General features: G+C 49.3%; 1 protein-coding gene across 2 annotated transcripts in view; it reads right to left on the bottom strand.

Annotated features, from left to right (window-relative positions):
- Window positions 1-13,513, bottom strand: part of PLPP4 (phospholipid phosphatase 4) — a 103,345-nt gene that overhangs the window by 46,610 nt on the left and 43,222 nt on the right. For both annotated transcript variants that reach the window (XM_056120653.1, XM_056120654.1), the window contains exons 2-3: window positions 11,380-11,488; window positions 3,528-3,618 (exon numbers count right to left, since the gene is read on the bottom strand). In XM_056120653.1, coding sequence (XP_055976628.1) covers window positions 3,528-3,618; window positions 11,380-11,488 — 200 coding nt within the window. The remainder of the gene's footprint in view (window positions 1-3,527; window positions 3,619-11,379; window positions 11,489-13,513) is intronic.

Raw genomic sequence — 13,513 nt, 5'->3', positions numbered from 1 at the left:
CTGGAACACTCCCAAAAGCATTATGCGCAGACAGGAGGAAAAAATTCCCAGGGTGAACCTGGCTGTCTCTCCCCGGAGCTGTCAGTAGTGGCCGTGACAGGGCTTGTCCCTGTCAGCAGCTCCAGGAGGCTCATTCTCATCCTGCCCCCAGTACAGCCTCAGCGCAGAATTCTCGGGAACAGAGGCACTGACTGATGGGGCAGCCCCTGGGCACCTTCCAGGCTGCCGCGCCCATCCCGAGTACCACACACACCTGCCTCTTCTGCCCAGGGGCTTCCTAAAGCCCCCCCAACCACCTCCCCTGTTCCCTTCTCTCTGCAAAGCAGCCAGCCAAGCTAGAAAACCAGACAGTGTGGGGGATCTCCACCTTCACTCTTGGACCCCAAAGCCTGAAGGGCACAGAGGAGTCGGGAGCAGGGGACGTGGTGTGTGTGTGTGGGGGGGGGGGGGGGGAAGGAGCTCAGTGGGAGAGCCCTGGGGTTAATTCCAGGCACCATAAAATAAGAATCCTAGTAACAGGGCAGGGCAGGAGAGCTAACCCAGGCTCTTGGTGCTTGTCTTGCATGCAACCGACTCCAGTTCAATCTCCAGCCCTGCATAGATGCCCTGAGTTCTGTCAGGAGTGATCCCTGAGCATGGAGTGAGAATTTAGCCCTGAGCAGTGTTGGCATTTCCCTGCCCCCCTTCCTCCAATACTTTTTTTTAATAAAAAAGCAAGAAAAGAGGAGGGATCAGGAGCAAGGCTATTTCAGATGCAACTCACCTCCATGTTCTAGGAAAAAAACAACCAATGATCATTCTCGTCTGAATAGCACAAGCCCCAGGGAACAAATGGTGGGGGCAGGGGGGGTGACTGACCCCAGAGAGTAGGTTGTGTGGAGGAAGGCCTCAGGGACGCTGCTTCACAGGGCGCCACCTACAGCCTGCCCTGGCCTCGGGGGCCGGAGAAAGGGCCACAGAGACAATCGGGGTGTGTGTGTGTGTGTGTGTGTGTGTTTGTGTGTGTGTGTGTGTGTAACTTCCGAGCCTGGATGGCAGCCACGGATGCTTCTAGAAGGCTGGAGAGCTGGAGAGCTTTGGGGTGACTTCTGCTGCTGTGGGGCTCCCAGCACAACCGAACACCCCAAGTAGGGGTCTCGTTGCCAGACCTGGTGGGAGTGCGGCCACTGTCCCTAACAGCCTCGTGCTCTGTGTGGGAGCCTCGTTCCTCCAGCACTAACTCAGGGCACAGGGGAGCTGCCGTGGATCTGCAGACAAGGGCAGCCCTGGGGGCCAGGCTGGCTGCAGAAACCTGAGTTCACCCCCACCCCTCATCAGAAATCCTGAAATTCCTGATCCCATGGAAAAATGGAAAACCTCCACCTTGTTTTCTGTCCTAGCCCTTTAGAGATGCACCCCCACCCACCTTCTCCTGCAAAGCTTCTGGAAAGCTGTGGGTTTTTATAAAAATGAGTGCAGTGGGAGGCGGTTCATCATTTTTACAGGGCAGACTCTCATTTCTGTAGGCAAACAGAACATTCACCCACTCCACCTTCGCCGTTAGGGTGAGACGCAAGCTGTGGTATACAATCTTGGAACATTACCTCAGGGAGATTTAGTGGACACAGCAAAGGTCTTAGTGTCTCCACGGCAGCTTTGGCCCCAAAAGTCAGCAGTCAATTATCTCTATGGCCATGAAAGCAGTTCTCCCCCATGGACACATACTATGAGGCTGCATGCCCAGCCGATCAGGGCAAGGAAAATCAAGGATCAGCATCCAAAGGTGGGGATTTGGGGAGCCTCATAATTGTGCTATGCTATGCAGGTTTTCTGAGGGACAGTCCTGGCCTGCTCAGAAAACGGGAACTTCTGTGCCCCCAGAGGGAGACCACGGGACAGTCTCTTCCCAATCCACCATAAGCATCTGGGACATGCTTCTGACCTCCAAGCTGCCCTCAGACTCCTAACTCCAGGGCACAGAATGAAAATGTAGCTGGGTCAGGATCTCTCCCAAGAGGTCTAAACAGAAGACATGGGGATACTGAGGTGATAGGCACTGGAGAACAAGCATCACCCCGAGGTCAGCAGAAGTAGCCCCCAGGGTGAACCAGAGGTGACGTTCCAGGCAGGTGAGCAGGAGACAGTGGGAGGGGAAAGAAAGGCTGATTCCAGAGAGAAGCAAGCAGAGGGGTCTCTGTCCTGGTAACCCAGCCCCCATTCCCCGCCGTCTCCCCAGACTCTGCCATCTCTTCTCCCTGATTACTCTTGGCTATCTACAAGACAGCCCAGAGATTACACCTGTTATGTACTTGAGTTAATAGGAGCAAAATTCCATTCTTTCCAAGCAGACAGACCACATGGCTAGATAAGACATGTTTCCTGTCCCCGAATCATCCCAGTCTAGGGAAGGTGGACTATGTTTTTGCTATGTTTTTCATCTCTTCAAAGCCTAATCTTCACAAACACACACTTCGGTGGGGAACTGCCTTTCTCCGGGAAGGAGAGCTACACTCCAAATGAATTATCTGCATAATGAAAGTTATGTAAGGTTTTCATAACCTGCATGGGAGCTGTTCCCCCCCCCCCCCCGACCCAAATGAACTAAATCACACTTTCCTGAGGATAAAAGAGCTCAAAATATGACCGCAGTCATTTTAGTTGCTGCATTGTGGTCTCTCTTCCTGCTGCTGCTGACTTAGCCTCTGATTCTTGTGCGTATCATCCCCAAAAAACCATATCACAAGCAGTTATGGCCATGCTTGGGGTGAAGAGACAATACAGCAGACAGGGTACATGCCTAGTATGTGGCTAATCTGGAATTAACCCCCAGCACCACATGGATCCCCTAAGAACTGCCAGGAGTGATCCCTGAGCACAAAGCCAGGAGTAAGCCCCAAATAATGCTTTGGGTATGGCTTCAAAACCAAATCAAACAACTACTATGTTATAACCAGTGGCAAAACTGCAGCAGACTTAATTCTCATTTTCTGAGCCATACCTGGCAGAGTTTGGGGAACTATGCACTTGAGAGACAAGAAATCGAACCCAGGGATGCTCCAGCCCTTTGAACCAACTCTCCAGCCCTACATCACCTCTGACAGCATTGCATAACAACCCAAACATCCCAAACCGAAGCTGAGCCACAGGGTTGGTTTCTAATTTCTAATCTATTTTTTATTGCTTCCGCCCATATTTTTTGCCTCTGGTCAATGGTGACTGGTCAAAATATCTCTAATCAGCATCTTAATTTTCTGTAATGTGGACCTCTTGGTCACAAATGGGATCTGGATAGATTAAGGTCCAAAATTTTCAGCTCCCAAGAACTAACCTATGTGTGGGGATCTCAGGGTACGCAAATTCGAATTCAGCACCACGGACAGCAGCTATTTTGCATGCTGAAACTATTCACCAGCCGGGAACTTAAAAGTTGACCTTCTCCCAAATTTTATTCAGCCAGCAGCAAAATGATGAGGTACACTAGAGATCTTAAATCCAGTGATCTGGTTAATTTCAGCCACCCCCTCACACAAAAACAGCAAATACTCTACCTAAGAAGGCTTCCTTAATTTCAGTCTTGTCTGTCCGCCGAATAATTTTCACCACACAAATTACGGCCAAGGGAGTGAGGAAAGAAATTGCCTGGAAGAAATAACAAAAAAACGCCTTATCAAGACAGTGGTCTGCTCTCAGAGGGCTGAATGAGCATTCATTTCAGTCGCTTCATTTACTCTGGCTGGCTGAATGGTCTTCCTGCACTCCTGACCCCAAACAAAGAAGGCGAGCTCCCATCTATACTTAAGAGACTCCGCAGACTCGAAAAGTTGGAGATATGACTGTGGGTTGGAATTGATCTGTAATTGCTGGGACTACAATGAAAGTGTGGCTTTTTTAAATAGGAAAGAAGAGTCTATAATTATGATGACTCATCATTGTCAGGAACCTCCTTCCTTGTTGCATCCCTGGCAGAGGGCGGGTACCTCCACAGTGTCACCATTCGTTCCCCCCTGGCGGGAGGGCTGGTTCCATGTTTGTCTCCCCTGCAAAGCGCGGGTGACTCCTTCCACCTGAACTTCTCTTCTCTTCCACCCACTTGCTGCCGTGGCCCAAAGCGCACAGTGCAGTAGAATCAAGAATCAAGCTGGTGGGATTTGGATGTACACAGCACTTATCACAAAGCCTCTAGGAAACAAGAGCATGCTTGACATCACCGGGCACTGCAATCTCTTGAATCCTCTTGGCTCAAGAGGATTCAATCCATGTGCCCATCTTTGCCAGGGCTCAGAAACTCAGTGAGGAGCCTGTGGACACAGAGCTGGTGAGGACCCAGCCTCAGAGGTCAGGTTAATGCTTCTCATACCATCTTCATTCAGCAAGCTCTCATTAGTCACCTGTTGCCGATATTCTAACAACCATGGAAAGGGTATTGATGTCACTTCCTTACTCACATCACATCCTGGGATAACACTCTCAGAGGGCACCAGATACCCCGGAAATCCACAACTGGTCTCAAAGTGGATTTGAGGGCAGGGTATGGCAATTACAACTGATGAACAATATTAACACTTTTAGCAACCTCTACCGGATTTCAAGTACACAGTCATTTTTGGAGAGGCCTTCCTAATAGGAATGAGGATATGCTGCTTAATTATGGTTAGAAGACACTTTATTAATTCTGTAAGAGTGTGTGTGTGTGTGCGCGCGCGCGTGTGTGCGTGCGCGAATGGAGGTTCACTGTAGTGCACTGTTTTATCTCTAACATGCATAGTTTTAGAGATGGAATTCAGCCTTCCTGCATGCAAGATTGGCACTTGGACCAATAAACCACATCCCCGGCCCCAAACATTTAAAAGATGGAGACATGACCCCATCAGGTAGATAAGACAAAGAGCCAAGTAAACACACTGAGGCACACAGCAAGTGCAGTCAGGTTTCCCCCAATGCCAGACACCAGGCTGCCTAGGCTATAGTCCTGAGTCACAGAGATGCACATAACTTAACCTCCCCACTTTACAGACTGGGAAGCTGAGGCTGGGCTAGAGCTTGTGTTAAAGAATATTGTGTAAATTGTTCATTTTTTTTATCCAGCATCCACGGAGAAGAACTTGGCCAAGAAGTCCCTAACACCACTGCAGCCAACAATACTGCAGAGATTATGAGGTACCTGTACACAGTCTGGGCACGCTAAGGGTGTATGTGGAGAAGGGGGCTCTGACCTGCACACACAAGGGACTGCTGGAGAATGTTTATTACAATGCCCACCCACCCACTGAGCACAAACCTAAGATCTATGATATGGATCATGAGACAGGATCCGGGCTATGGCTGGCTTTGTGGGCTGCTGCCTCTCCAGACTGGGAGTCGGGGGAGTTGGAGGTCTGTCAAAGGGAATGTGTGGAACAGACTCAGAGGAAGCGGAGCTGGGTTCAAAGCCCCGGCTGGACACTGAGCAGCTCTGGCACTTGAAGCAAGTCACTTCAGCTCTTCACCTCTGAGACTGTTTCCTCCTCCCCAAATTGGGTTCATTATCCTGGCAGAGCAGTCTTAATGCCCAGATTTAAAGGAGTGAGGGAGCTTTCCTGAAAGCATTTTCTGTTTCACGTACTTACTAAGTAGGGATTTTTCTTTTTGTTAGGTTTGGTTGGTTGGTTTTGTGGCTATACCCAATAGTGCTCAGGGACCACCTGGAGGTGCTGAGGGGATCATGTGCATGCCAGAGACTGAACCCTGGTCAGCCACATGCAAGGGCAGCACTTTAGCAGCTGTCCTATCTCTCCCACCCCAAAGCAGGGTTCTAAGGCTCTCATTCCATTGATGCTCTCAGCATCCCAGAGTGAAGTGGGTTAAAGCTCCTTTAACAGAGTGAATGAGGCCTGAGGGGGAGGGAATTTCCTCAGTCCACAGAGTTAGAAAATGGAAATCAGGGGTTGACTGAGCGGCCCACTCGAGCCCATGCCAAGCACCCACCTGCTGTACTATAGCCACAGAGTCCTGTGGAGAGTGAGCAGCAGAGTCACTGGCCAGTGGCTCCCAGGCTATTATCTCCCAGGGAAAATGTTCACAAAAGGCCCAAACCATGAGGGCAGAGTAGGATCCTGTGACAGGTTGTATGTCAATAAAGCACTTCCCCTCAGCTCCAGGCTCCAAGGCCTCAGAAGTGGCCTTCTTCAAATACAAAGAGGCTTCCATAGAACCCTGCAATTCTTTTTTGCTTGTCTGTTTGTTTTGGGGTCACACCCGGTGGTGCTCAGGGGTTACTCCTGACTCTGCACTAAGGAATTACTCCTAGTGGTGCTCAGAGGACCATATGGGATGCTGGGGATCAAACCCGGGTCGGCCACATACAAGGCAAACACCCTACCTGCTGTACTATAGTTCCAGCCCCCCGATCCAGCAATTCTTTTGGGTACCTCCTCTTAAAACACAAAAGCACAAATGCCAAAGCCTATATGCACACCTATATTCATTGCGGCACTTAGAACAACAGCCCTTGGATGGTCACAACCCAAACGTCCACCAAAAGGTGAACAGATAAAGACGCTGTGGTACATATACAGAGAAACACTAAAAGGGGTCACACAAAAAATGACATCTTGGAATTTGTTACAACTTAGAATCAGGGGGCGTCATATTACACAAACTAAATCAGAAGAGAAAAGGACAAACACTGGCCGAGCTCACTCATCTGTGATAAAGAGAGACAAATCAAGAAAGAGGACAATGTGGAATGGTGACAAACCTCTGATCTCGGATGACAAAACTCAGATTACCCAGGAGGAGGGAGAGAGGATGGGGTGAAAATGCAGAAGTAGATTGGAAGGAACACTGATGAGAGGACTTGGGGTGAAGCTACTGTGTCCATCAAAAGCATAAACCTTAGCCATGTGGTAAACACGTGACTAAACTATAATTATGATAAAAATAAATAAAAACAAGCACACAAGACAAGAATCCGGGTTGAGGGTTAGAGATGTGGATCTCACACAAAGCAGATGCCTTGCATGTATGAGTTTTGGTTTTGATCCCCAGCATGCAAGGGGGGTGGAGGATAATCTATTGAAAAAGAGAAGAAAGAAAGAAAATACAGAGTCAAGAGAAAACTCAATGATCTGAGCACAGACTTTGTCAGCAGAGGCCTGCGTTCAATCCCCAGCATTGCATGGCTGGTCTCCCACCACCTCTGGGGGAAACTCCCAAGCACAGACCCAGAGTGGTCCCCAAGTATTGCCAGGTGTGGTCCAAAAAACAAAGAAAAGAAAATGTAAGAAGGAGTCTGGAAGACAGCAGAGCTCATCCGGCCTGGATATCTTCTCCATTGACCCACAGCCCCTGCCCTGTGTACCCAGCAGTGATGCCAATGCAGGAAATACCACCATCCTACATACAAAATGGGGTCTCATGGTGGGAGGAGGGTATCTGCTGCTCCTGAAAATGGAGAACTCAGGGCCACATGTCACCAGGTGCATAGGAGGCAGCTGAACATGTCGAACAGCTGCAGAGGCTGAAGCTAGAAAGGGAAACAGCCTGTCACTGGGTATCCACCTCAGACAGAACAGACACCTGAAGAACTGGGATTTCTGGTGTAGGGAAGCAAGGGATACGGAAGACAGTTAAGACACAAAATACCTGAATGGTGGGTGGGGAGTAAATGGATCAAGATTGTCGACAGGAGCAAGTCAGCTGGGACTTTTCCAAAGAGACTGAAAATTAAAGTCCGCCAGAGCCAGCGGGTTCTCTTTCCTTTCCGTCCTCTGCTCCACGGTGACCTCAGAAGCACCCAGTTCTGGAATAGGGAGCCCTGGCACCCAATCGACAAAGTCTGGCGCATACTGTATTTACGCTTCTGGACTCTCCTGACTGGTGCCAGTAGAGGCATCAGGAAAGCGTGAGTCCTGGGGAAATTGTTTTCAAGCAAGGAAAGAGCTTAGGGCCCACCTTTTATTCCTTCAGTCCCAGACTGGAGCCTTGCCTGCTCTTCAAGGGCTTCCCTGTGATGCTGAGCTAGCTGACTGGTGTTCATGCCTGTCCCCTGGCTAGACGATTAAGCCCAATGCACACTCAGCTTAGCATGCATTACCCACACAGAGCACAGCTGACAGAAGGTGCTTTGCACTGTCACTGAGTTCAGCAGCAGTGAACTAGCATGCCTGGTCCACAAGTCTACTTCTTCCTTCCATGCCTCCCTATCACAGCTCTTGTTCTTCTGGGTCTGTGCCTTTGTGCATGTCCTTCTGGGTGTAACAGGTGACTCACCACTTCTTATTAGCTGGGTCTCCAGGGAGAATCCCAGATCCCAGCAGCATAGCTCTCCGGGGACTGACTCCTGGGCCAGCCACTGATGGTTGCATCACCATGGGCACTGTTTCATTTCAAATTCTCCACTAGAAACAAGAAGCAACTCAAGTGCCAGGCTCAAAGGAATTCTGAGACGAACGAACTGAGATGCTTAAAGGGCGACAAGCGTTCTTCCTGTCCTCAAGAGAGGCTGGTTGCTGTTACTACCAGGACAGTGATGATTGTGGTGAATATGGTGGTGGTGATGGTAATACTGATGGTGGTAGTGGTGGTGATGGTGGCTCTTTTGATAATGGTGATGATGGTGGTAATAGTAGAGACGATAATGGTCATATGAGAGTGATGGTCATGACAGTAGTAGATGGTGATGGTGGTTATATTGATGGTGATAATGGTTGCAGTGATGGCAGCTGGTGATGGTGATGATGGTGGTGATGGCAGAGATGTTGGTGATGGTGGCAGTTATAATGATGCTGATGGTGGTTAGGGGTGATGGTGGTGGTAATAATGGTGCCAGTGATGGTGGTGGTCATCGTGGTCTCGTGATAGTGGTGATGATGATAGTGGTGGTGAGTGATAACGAGGTTGATGGTGGTGGTGGTAGACATGGTGGTGGTTGTGGTCATGGTGATGGTGGTGATGATGATGGTGGTGATGATTATGGTAGTGGTCATTGTGGTGATGGTGGTGGTGGTGGTCATGGTAGTGGTGGCAATGGTAGTAGTGGTGGTGGTGGTAATGGTGGTGGTTGTGCTGGTGGTGGTTATGCAGTTTTTCTCTGTCCTCTTCCATATTCCCATTTTGTTTTAGCCAACCATGTCCCCCAGTGCCTGCAGAGTCCGTGAGGGAGCACCCGACCCTGTTTTGACTCCCTGCCACCTGCAGCCCCTTGGAGTTCCCTTACCCACAGCAGACTCCTAGAAGTGTTTCCTGGATGCACAAAGACACAAACCCTAGAGACAGTGCCCAAGCTCATGCCACTAAATGACAGTAACTACTGTGGCTCATCTACTCAAAGATGCTCTGCAAACCCCCAGATGCTCAGGAGGAAAGCACAGCCTCTTCCTGGGAAGGAGCCACCTGCTATAAAGCCACCAGTGATCCAGGCATAGCCAGGAAACACCAAGCAGGACTCAGGGCTCTGAAGAGCATCCAGTCAGCCTCTCTGGTCAACAGGAGCCTGGAGTCATTCCAGAAAGGCAAGATCGGGGAATCAAGAGACCAACTACAGCATCGCAGTGATTCTGAAATGGAAGTGTGAGGAGGGAGGGTTTCCTGTGGTGACCTCAACACTGACTCTGTCCTCCACTCAACCCCCTAACCAGGATTCTGACACTGGTTTTGTGACTTTTAACAAATTGACCCTACCAAAACACATACTCTTTCCCTCATATATGTGCAGGGGCAGATACACAAACATATGTGCATATACAAACTAGAAACATTGATTTCCCGTCAAGAAAGATGTGGATGAATACAATGATAAACTCACACATGCGCGCGCGCGCGCACACACACACACACACACACACACACACACACATATTCTGGCTAAAAAGTTAAACAGTTCCCCTTTAGATGAAAACATTCCAACCCAAAGGCAAAGACCTTGAGGTTTCAAACAAGGAATTTTGAGCCTTTGAAGGAAACCAAGCTATTTTTTCCACAATGAGAATATTTTCTGTTACTAATTCTTTTATAAATACCTGAAGTAGGAAGCAGGGGAATGATACACTAAACTCCTCATAAAAACCCAGAAGATCAAGTCTAACTTACACAATGACAAAGTATTTCCATCCTTGCAGGTACTGTAAATGCATTGGCTGTCTTCATTATGCTTTTATGAAATTACACTAAATTGTGTGATGAGATGAAATTCATCAACTACGACTATAAAGGAAACAAAAGGCTGAGCGTGTCTCATTAGAGAGATTAGAGGGGATGAATCAGTAGCTGTAGCTGAATAACCTTCTATTCTCCGAGAATCAGCACTGAATAACCCTCTGCTTGTCTCTTTTCCATTGCTGCCAACATGCAAATGGGCTTCATCCCATTTGTGTCCAGAGCCAGAATATCTGTGGATTTCTATCTCGACTTTAAAACAATTCATTGTTTGCAACTCTAAACTGCAGCACAAACTTTCTCCCAATATCCTCCCTTACCATTGGGTTTTAGAGCCTGTGAAATGTAAAATCTTTGAAAAATAAGATAAGCAATAAATAAAGGGATTCTCCTATGAAAGTCTCTAAGCAAATTAGTTAGAGACACACTGGTTCCTTTATTTTGAGAGCTCAGAGAAGATCTAAGTGCGAGCAGAAAAAGAAAACCCTGATTTTCATACTCAAAGTGTTAGATAACACCCTGAAATCATTTAACTCCCCCATGGTTTGCTAAATTCCATTTACTTCCAAGCAGGAAAACAATTCTTAAAATGCAAGTGAAATAATACGTTTTCATGTTAATAGAGTCTCTGGGCTTTGAGGGAGGGGGTTATAAACAGAAGGATCTTTTCAGTCACCCCGAATTAAGAAGGTTTCCTCCCTAAGAGGACAAGGATTTCTTTCAAAGTGCAAAAACATTCCTCATGTGTTCTAAGAAACCCCTGAAATGGTCGTTTCTGTTGCCAGAGGTATGTGACAAGGCTAGTCAATAAGAATGGAGTTCAGGCTCTAAGACTGCCCCTGAAAAAGGGAGATCCTTGTCCTAGAATCTAGATGTTCTTGTTCTAGATCAAGAGGAGAGCATCAGTATTTCTTCTGCTATGCCAAGGCCTGAGAGTAATGGTCCAGGCATCAATCAGGAGTCACAGAGAGTCAGAAATGGATTAACAGTTATTTCCCCGAGTGGGATATAGCCAGGTTTATGCTAAATGAAGTTCAAGGAGGAGTTCTGAGTCCTCTATCGCTGTGAGCAGCTGAAAAGCACCCAACAGCCCCTGCCAACCGTCCCTTCTCTGCCCAACCTGCCAGGGAGGCCACCTTCCTCCCTGAAGCAGGAGATCACAGTAGAGGGTAGCTGACCCTCTCTCCCATGGGCCTAGAGAGCAGAGAGAGAAGTCCCGACTCACACTCAGGAGCGAGCTAGCGGGCAGGAGGCTGCGGTACTTACAAACATGAGGCGGGTGGGGATGTTGTCGGACTGCACCAGCGGGTTCTTGTACAGCCAGATCTCTTCCGGCTGGATGACTCTCTGGAAAGGGTCCAAGAACTCGGTAAAACTGCAATAAAGCAAAGACAGACGTGTGAGGGGGGCCGTGGGGCTATTTCCAGGCCTTCCCAAGAGGGGCCTGTGCCCACCCTTGGGGTGGTGGGTCGTCAGCTGTTGCAACTGAGCTTCTTCCACCATCACCTGCCAACAAGGACGGAAGCTGGGCCAGAGTCCAGGCGAGAAGCCACACAGAGGCGCAGAGATCTTGGGGTCCAAAAGCAACCGGGTGTGGTGGCATGGCACGGGGCTCAGAACAGGCCAAGCCAGCCAGCAGTGTGGTCTCAGGGCGGGAGGTTGGAGTAAAGTGGGGAGCAGTAGACGAAGTGGCAGGTTCTGCTCCCACAGGGTTACCCTGTCAGCGCCATTCCACCACGGCTATCACTAGGGGGCAGAGTGAGAATGAGAAGCCCTAAGGCTGGCCAGGCTGAGCAGGGAGAGGGGGAGGGGCGAGGGTAGCTGCCAAGGAAGGAGATGGCATCAAGCACTCACTTCCACACCCCCCTTCCCAGCCCCTCACCCCAGAAAACACACACCAGTGGGCAGGTAGGCGCAGAAAATGGGTCAGGGAAGGAGAAAGACAGTGGGGACCAGCCCATCCCTCTCTCCGGGGTGACCTCACTGGGGTCTGGCTCACACTGGCTTCAGAGATGCTGCTGAAGGGAGCAGGCCAGCCGGGCACTGTCCTGCCTCCAGGTAAAGCCCTCAGTGCCCGGACACCTCACACACACATATACCTCACACACCACACACATACACCCTACACACATCACTCACATGACCTCTCACACACCACACACATCATTTACATCTCACACACAACACACCCCTCTTACACCACACACACCGTATACCTTTCACACACACCACACATATCACACACATCACACACACACACACCTCCCTTATACAGCACATACCATATACATCTCTCACAAACATCACACACACACATATACCTTCCACACACCCCATACATAATATACATCTCACACACACCACACACCACATACATCAAAAACATGCACCTACACACATCACTCACACACACCTCTCTCATACACCACACACTCCATATACCTTTCACACAGAACACACACCTCACACACACCTCCCTCATACACCCCACACACCGTGTACATCTCACACACACGACACAACTCACACACATCACACACACCTCTCTCATACACCACACATACTGTATACATCTCGCACACATCATACACACATATACCTTTCACACACCACATACATCATACACATACACCCTACACACATCACTCACACATACCTCTCTCATATACCACACACACCATATACCTTTCACACACACTACAAACCTCACACACATCACAAACACACACCTCCCTCATACATGACACACACCGCATACATCTCACACACATCACACACATATAACTCTCATATACCACATATACCGTATACATCTCACACACCACCACCACATCACACACAGAGCACACATAAAACTCACACACATTACACACACATACATCTCTCACACACCACACATGTCATGCACACATACACCTCACACACTCTCATGTTGACTCATGAGCATACACATTCACACATTCTCAGACACACACACACACACACATACACACACACACTCCCTTCCCACCCTGCCCTCCTTGAACTGGCTGCTCTATTTTCCTGCCCCCCCCCGGGGGTGTCTCCAGGAAGCAGAGTGGGGGGGGGCACAGTGGACTGTCCCCTCTACTCATCTTTCCTTTCTTCAGCCGTGTTCACTGACTGAGGGCCTCGGGCATGCCAGGGATGGCCCAAGGACCCTCATGAACAAAACCCACATGATCCTCACTCCCGGGATGGTGACAGTCAAGGGACTCTGAAGCCATGAGGGGGATTCAAGAGCCGGAAGCATTTAGCATGGTCTACTGTGGTGATGGCAACCGGGATCACCAGGAGCCAGCCCAGAGTCTGCAAGTCTCAGGTCAAGAGCACAAAGACCCCTGAAGGTGCAAGCCCAGGAACAGCCGGTCCCAGTGTGCAC

Source organism: Sorex fumeus, unplaced genomic scaffold, assembly GCF_029834395.1.
Source record: "Sorex fumeus unplaced genomic scaffold, SorFum_2.1 ptg000043l, whole genome shotgun sequence".
Lineage (NCBI taxonomy): Eukaryota > Metazoa > Chordata > Mammalia > Eulipotyphla > Soricidae > Sorex > Sorex fumeus.
Note: the sequence above shows the minus strand (reverse complement) of the source record. Positions and strands in the feature narration are given on the sequence as shown.